The 7,870-nt window shown below is 46.3% G+C and overlaps 1 protein-coding gene across 1 annotated transcript; it reads right to left on the bottom strand.

Annotated features, from left to right (window-relative positions):
* Positions 1-101: 101 nt before the first annotated feature.
* Positions 102-7,828, bottom strand: rft1 (RFT1 homolog). Its single transcript, XM_024427337.2, has 10 exons — positions 7,525-7,828; positions 4,230-4,315; positions 3,508-3,624; positions 3,094-3,385; positions 2,595-2,729; positions 2,138-2,398; positions 1,855-1,999; positions 1,569-1,674; positions 1,235-1,484; positions 102-763 (listed from the first exon to the last, which is right to left on the bottom strand). The coding sequence occupies exons 1-10, from the start codon at positions 7,585-7,587 to the stop codon at positions 599-601; spliced, it is 1,620 nt and encodes a 539-aa protein (XP_024283105.1). The 5' UTR covers positions 7,588-7,828; the 3' UTR covers positions 102-598.
* Positions 7,829-7,870: the final 42 nt, after the last annotated feature.

Genomic DNA, 7,870 nt, shown 5'->3' with positions numbered 1-7,870 from the left:
CACGCAGAGTAAATTAGCAATGTTTTTTTTATACAATGATATGGGATACATTTCCCTAATACACTGTATCTAATCTGGCATAGGCTACAAATAACAATTAGTCAAAATCCACCTGCTTTTATTTATCAAAACCTAATTTGGTTACAAAATTGAGAAAAAACAAACATTACTTGTTAAACAAAATCTTTTTCTCTGAGCAATTGTATTAGTATATAATAAAGTATATAATAATATAATTTCCCCGAAATTTGAGCATACAATATAGCTCAGTATTTGTATGTATTTATTTTATACAGTGTTTTTTGCTCATCTTTATCAATGTTGCCAATATTTTTAGACCTTACTGTACACACACACACACACACACACACACACACACACACACACACACACACACACACACACACACACACTTTTGGCCAGTGAGCTGCTCATTCCAACTTCACCCTCAGTCCATGACAGGGTCACTTAGGATTGCAGCTGTTTCCACATTCCCCTCCAAGTCACTGTGTTCAGATCTATGTATCCTTCTGCCATTCGGATTATCCTGTCTCTCTCTCTCATTATAGTTGGCAGGTTACTCCTCTGCTGGGCAGGTTTAGGTGTGTTTCTTCCCATAGCGAGGTAAGAGCTGAGTCCGAACAAACTGAACAAGTTTTGTCTCTGTGAGAAGGACAGTGACAAGTACACCGAGTAGACACCCGGCTCCCACGGCGATGTGAACCAGCCTTAGTAACCATCCTCCGTCACAACAGAACACACCCTGAAACAGCAGAGTACAGACAGATGGGAAATCGAATTCTATGGTAAATAAATACATAGACAGATAAGACAATCTGTCTCACTATTATCTCTGATTATTTGAGAAGAATAAATATATAGTTTGTATACTAACTCCCATTTCTATGATTGTAAGGTAGAAACAATAACTGTTTCATTAAATGTCAGAGACAGACTTAAGTGTGATTGGCTGATATGTGATTGGATGGTGTATACAGTATGTGGGGTGTATCAGAGGAGGCTGGTTGAAGGAGCTATAGGAGGATGGGCTCATTTTAATGGCTGGAATGTAATTAATGGAATGGTTTCAAACATAATGGAAACCACATGTTTGACTCAGCTCCATTTATTCCATTACAGCCATTACAATGAGCCTGTCTTCGTATAGCTCCTCCCACCAGCCTCCTCTGGCGTGTCCAGTAAAGCAGTGAGGAGAACAGTTATAGTGTGGTACCTCAGAGAGAGCAGTGAGGACTGCACTGAGAGCCAGAGCTAGCAGCAGAAGAGGGGAGGGCCTCAGGCCGAGCAGAGGCGTCCACTGGCTTGACAGGAAGTAGCGGTGGATGTAGAACAGGCTGTGAAGGATACGCAGGCCCATGTTCAGACAGTTAGCCAGGATGAAGCCAATGCCCCCTGCCCACCACGTCAGCATGTAAGACAGGAGCAGGAAGGAGATAGACAGAGCCAACATCACCAGGTTATACCTGGGGAAAGACGAGAGGGCAACGTAAGCAACATGATACACACTGTGTGTGTGTGTGTGTCTGTGTGTGCCTGCCTTCTCTCACCTGTCAACCTCTTCCTTGCTCATGGCAGCAAAGACAAAGCACTCAGTTATTCCATTAATGGCCAGTAGGAGCACATAGGAGCTGTAGCATCGCAACAGACTGGGCCCTTCAATATAACACAAATATCATTACACACAACCACTCACATAAAACCAGTAGCTTGAGGAATTAGATTATTCCAATCATTGCTGAATAAGTTCCTTTATCTCTCTATAACTCCAGTGATTCAGTTGACTATGGTGGTTGACTCACTTAATTCATTGATTAATTTGGTTAGTTGACTCACCTGCACCACTGCTCAGTAGAGATCCCCCATAGATGTCCAGAGCCAGGTGAGAGTAGGCGTAACCAAACACTGTGATGATCAGACCAATCACAAGCACCAGCTTCAGCAGACACTCCAGAACTTCAGCTGCTATGGCAACCTCCTCCTGCAGACCAATCAGCAAGTGGCATCAATGCACCTGCATGAGCTATATGTGTGTGTCAGACAACTTTATTTGTCATTGGCCACTGACAAATGGTGAAATGAGTGACTGGTATTTGATTGGCTGACTCTGCCCTCTGACCTGTTTCTGCTGCCTGACGTCCCGCCCCCTCTCCAGGACTTTGGCAAAGAAGACGTAGAAGCTCTCCTCGATGGGCAGGAAGATGAAACGGGCAACCATTGAGCCCAGGTTGTTGACGATGTCGTACACGCCCTGCTCCCCGAAGCTCAGCACATTGAGGAAGGTCATGACATAACGCTCGCCCTCCGTCAGGATCTGCTTCAGAAAGGATTGCTTGAAGAAGCTCCACGTCAGCCTGGCCAACGTCCAGTCAATCACAGGCTACAGACACACACAACGGGATGACATAGCACACACAGTTGTGACCTGACATAGTATATGAATGAATGAGCCAAACAATCAATTTATCATTGATTTGTCAGTTAATACAACCAATTGCTTTCGGGTATACTGTATACTAGCTCAGTGAGGAGTGTATGTGGTGAGTGATGGTTAGTGCTGGTGTGGTGAATGTTACCTCTCCTTCAACACTGGAGGGCAGCAGGTCTGCCACACGCTGCAGGGGGAAGTACTTCCTGTTGGCCTCCCCAGAGCCCAGGAAATGCAGGAAGTAGACAAAGTAGCACAGCACCAGGAACCCTGTGTACACCAGCTATGAAGGACAGGCCAGTATAACAGTTAGCTAAGTAGACACTCATCCACAGTGATTTATGAGGGTTGCATGCAATACCATCTCTCCTATATAGATTCATATTTACTAACACAACCTTACTCCATGACCACCTCATCTTTTTGACAATACCTTCTATGCACACAACCCTCTAACCATACTCCCTTGTAACCAGTGATGTAGTGGTAAAAAAAAAAACAAGTGGGTAAACGCTGATTGCGGTGAATTAAGCAATGCTGCCTATACTTTCAATGCATTTTTTTCTGCAAAAGGTCGGTAACCGCTTGAGCTAAATAGACAAACATAAGATCATTTGTATAAGGGATGGGGCTGCATACGTATGTACCTGAGCAGCAGAGAATATGTAGAGCCCCCACTGAGGAGCAGAGACCACCAGCACCACTGTCAGAACACACTTAGCCACCATGGCCAGGCTCTCAGCAACCACCTTCAGCCTGACAAACATGTGGGCCTGAGCCAGGACCCAGAGAGGCTCAGCCAGCAGCTCCTGCAGTGCGGCCAGGGCAAAGAGCCCCACAGCGGGGCCGTAGTGGGGGATAGTCAGGGGATCCGGAACCTCCAGGAGCCACAGCCACACACACACAAGGAGAGATGCCCATAGTACACCCAGTGGCAACCTGGGAGGATGACACACACACAATCATTTGTTATGCAGATAGTGCCGATGAAAGACCCAACTGTATATGTTCTGACCAGAGCCAACACTGTGGAGCAGCAGCTCCCCTATAGTCCCACTCACGTCAGCCATAGCAGGTTGATGACTTGTCTCCAGTTGTGATCTGTTCCGCCACTCAAACATGCTCTCCTGAAGGCCTCTCTGGACAAGAAGACCAGCGTGGAGTACAGCAGTGTCAACCTGCATACACGAACACACACATGCATGCACACACATGCACACACACACACACACACACACACACACACACACACACACACACACACACACACACACACACACACACACACACACACACACACACACACACACACACACACACACACACACACACACACACACACACACACACACACACACACACACACACACACACACACACACACACACACACACACAATGTAGTGGTGTTAATTTTTGTTTAACTGCAGGCTTGGACAGCTCATATTGCAGCAGGTGTAATGTTATACAGAAGGCAATTCCACAGTAACAGACTGATGCTGAGACACTTTCCACTTTAAAATGTACGTCAAACCGAAACCAATGATTGCAAAGTTAAACAAACCACACAACTCCCTAAACTTTGCTTCTGCACTGTTCTTCAAGTAAATGTTTTTGTAAAATATTCTGTGGAAATTGCTCAAAGTCATCCTTGTGCATAGAGTTGTACAGTTAGTTTAACTTTGCTATCATCATTTTTTGTTTGGCATACATTTTAAAGTGAAAAACTGAATCCCAGCATCACTCTGTTACCATGGAATTGCCACAGAGTAAAACAATCTTACCTAACGTTGACCACTCCAATCAGCTCTTTGGACACAAAGCGCAGCGTGAATGCGTTCAGCAAAAAGGTGAGCACTCGAAACATGACCTAAAAATAACCAGGAGCATATTCAGTAGGCACATAGATAGAAAGGTCATCATCATGATTATCTCACGTGGAAAGAGATTGCTCTGTAACTTAGATGTCTTTCTGCCACTTGAATATTTGATGCCTTAGGACAACAAACACACACTTGCTTATGGTAGCCCATCGTATCCGATGACAACTTCCACTTCTGAGTTAACGGTGAATTCTTTGGTGACTGTAGAGTCCAATCCAAGATCCACAAACTGTATTGCAGGTGGGGCATATGCAGTCTGTGTTGGCGGGGCAGGCATGGTTGTATGTCTCCTGAGATGATTTTGCTGTCTCTTTGTGCTCCTCTCCTCCTCCCACCTCTGTTCCTCGCTCTGGCAGAACTGCCACAAGGTGTAATGGTTGGCTGCAGCATCCTCTAGGTCTGTGGGTTTGATGTTGCATTTCTTCAGCAACGTTTTCAGCTGGTCCTTGTAGAACTTAATCCTGAAAGTCCTAAAATTAGTTCCTAATTTCAATCCTTAAGTGCTCCTGAAACATTCTAATGACATACCCAAGCGAGCGCAGTTGGTGTTGAGTGACCATGGCCTCCATACTCTTGCAGTTGGTGTTGGGGGACCATGGCCTCCATACTCTTGCAGTTGGTGTTGGGGGACAATGGCCTCCATACTCTTGCAGTTGGTGTTGGGGGACCATGGCCTCCATACTCTTGCAGTTGGTGTTGGGGGACCATGGCCTCCATACTCTTGCAGTTGGTGTTGGGGGACCACGGCCTCCATACTCTTGCAGTTGGTCTTAGTATATCTGTATGAGCCACACTGTTGCACCAGATGATTCTCAGGATGCGCTGCAGGCATCTTATGTGGAATCACTTGAGCTGCTTGTTGTGGCGACTGTAAGTGACCCAGGCTTCACAGCTGTAAAGGAGTGTGGTGATGCAGACGGCTTAATAGATTGCGACTTTGGTGTGGAGGTGGAGATCCCTGTTTTGGAAGACCCTGCACCTGAGTTTCCCGAAGGCAGCTGATGCTTGCTTGATCCTATTTTGAATTTTGAGGTCGATGCTGCAGTCCTCCGAAAGGATGCTGCCCGGGTATTTGAAGGACGGGACTATTGCCAGTGATTTGTGTTCAATGGTGAAGACAGGCATGGTGGGTGGAGGGCTGGATCTCCATTGGCAGACCACCTCTGTCTTGGTGGTGTTGATAGACAGTCCCATCCTACTATAGACCCTCACAGCCGCTACAAGGATGGACTGAAGGTCTTACGGAGTGTGGACCACAAGAGCACAGTCATCAGCACACTGCAGCTCAAGAAACCGCTCCATCAAAACCTTGGTGGTTGCTTGGAGCCTCCTGTTGTTGAATAGGTTTCCATCCAGCCTGAAGTCCACCGCAACCCGCTGCTGTCCTCAAGCTCCTTGTGGAGAAGCTGGGTGACACATAGGAGGAAGATGTTAAAGAGTACTGGTGCCAGCACACACCCCTGCCTCAAACCAAAGCGCGCGGACTCCTGGCCTCCTATGGCCACCCGAGCCATCATCCCATCATGGAACTGGCAAAGGATGTTGATAAATATGTCTGGACAGCCAAATTTGAGTAGAATGCCCCATAGTAGTTCCCTGCTCACAGTGTTGAAGGCCTTGAAGAGGTCGACAAAGGCCATGAAAAGGTCCTAATGTTGTTCACGGCACTTCTCCTGAAGTTGCTGTGCCATGAATATCATGTCAACCGTACTCCTGTTCTTTCTGAATCCACATTGTGACTCCGGCAGCAGTTCCTCTGTGATGTTGTTCGCCAGCCTGTGAGCATCACCTTGGCCAGGACCTTGCCGGCAACAGCCAGAAGGGATATCCCCCGGCTGTTGCCGCAAATGGACTTGTCACCCTTGTTCTTATAGATGGTGACAATGTTTGCATCCCGCCACTGTTGAGGGAATATCTCATGGTCCCAAACCTCAGTGATGTACTGGTGGAGCATTCTGGTGCAGAAGTAACCTCCCTTCTTAAGTAGCTCTGCCGGGATGCTGTCAGCGCCAGGAGTCTTGTTGTTCTTGAGGGAACGTATAGCTGATAACACCTCTTGGAAGGTCTGTAGGAGAGTGCTAATTGAGTAGTGCGTCAAACTGGTCAGCCCACTTCATCAGGATCTAGTTTTAGTCCTTCAAGAGAGTCAGACTATCAGCTGTTTTCATGGGAGTGATGGAGCAACTTCTAGGGCCATAGATGGAGCGACTTCTAGGGCCAACGTCTAGGGCCCAGTTCCCGAGTGGCGCAATGGTGTAAGTCACTGCATCTCAGTGTTAGAGGCGTCACTACAGACCCTGGTTCGATTCCAGGCTATATCACAACTGGCCGTGATTGGGAGTCCTATAGGGTGGCGCACAATTGACCCAGCGTCGTCTGGGTTAGGGTTTGGCCGGGGTAGGCCGTCATTGTAAATAAGAATTTGTTCTTAACTGACTTGCCTAGTTAAATAAAGGTTAAAAAATAAATGTGCTTTAGTTGATTGGTAGAAATGTGGATTTCCTGTGACTTATCGTCCACCATTTGTTCTGCAGAGCACGCAAGGTTGTTTGCGCCATTGCTTGTGAAGGGTAACAGATGCGCTTTGTGCATATTGTCCAGTAAGGTTGTGATGGTGTCAGAGTTCTCATCGAACCAGTCCTGATGTTTCCTACCTTTGTAGCCGATGGAGTGGGCCGCTGCCTGATAGCGCACTGAGCTAATAGATCCCCACTTCTGGTCCTCTGCGCTCAGAAGAGGCTCAGTCTCCCTCAGCGAGAGCGCGACGGATGTACATATCACCTCAATTATCTCGACTAACCCATGCCCCTGCACATTGACTCTGTACCGATACCCCCGCTATTGTTATTTTACTGTTGCTCTTTAATTATTTGTTTACTTTTATTTCACGTATTTTTTCTCTTAAAACTGCATTGGTTGTTAAGGGCATGTAAGTAGGCCTTTCACTGTTGTATTCGGCGCATGTGACAAATACAATTTGTAGCATAACGCATATTGGCTAGATAATCGTATCAACAACTGCTACAAAATCCCGGCATTCAGAAAAAAATTGCTACATAAAAGCATATTTCACTACAACTAACTTAAAAGTATGTCCTCCACATGCTACTCTGAGGGAGTGGATATAAGGAATTTTATCAAGGACACTTGAAAAAAGGAGTTTGGCATAGCTAATTATAATAGCTAGCTACTTTACCTGAAGCAAGACATTGTATGACGCGAGAGTGGAGGCATTCTTCAACATATCTTGGGAACTCATCGTACAGCTAGCTAGCTAGCCCTCTTTCTTTGAGGCGTATGACAAGGCTTCTCCAGAAACTGCACCGTGAAAAGGAGCAGACTCACAGATACGGACAGTAAGTGCGTTATGAAGTATGAATCTGTACTAATTTTTGTGCCATTTGTCTTTTCTGGTGGATCGCATGACCAGACCTGACTACATACAGCTACATACAGAGATTTCATGCTATCAACTTCCGTACACATGGGAAGTCACTACAACGTCACCAGAACGATGTGTATATTATGCAAGTGGGCCCGCT

The sequence above is a fragment of the Oncorhynchus tshawytscha genome, linkage group LG07 (genome assembly GCF_018296145.1).
Source record: "Oncorhynchus tshawytscha isolate Ot180627B linkage group LG07, Otsh_v2.0, whole genome shotgun sequence".
Lineage (NCBI taxonomy): Eukaryota > Metazoa > Chordata > Actinopteri > Salmoniformes > Salmonidae > Oncorhynchus > Oncorhynchus tshawytscha.
Note: the sequence above shows the minus strand (reverse complement) of the source record. Positions and strands in the feature narration are given on the sequence as shown.

Coding starts and splice junctions, on each gene's coding strand:
- rft1 (XM_024427337.2), bottom strand. CDS start 7,587: ATGAGTTCCCAAGATATGTTGAAGAATGCCTCCACTCTCGCGTCATAC. Junction 3,625..4,229: donor ATTGGAGTGGTCAACGTTAG/GTAAGATTGTTT, acceptor TCGTGTATGCAG/GTTGACACTGCTGTACTCCA. Junction 3,386..3,507: donor ATCAACCTGCTATGGCTGAC/GTGAGTGGGACT, acceptor TCATCCTCCCAG/GTTGCCACTGGGTGTACTAT.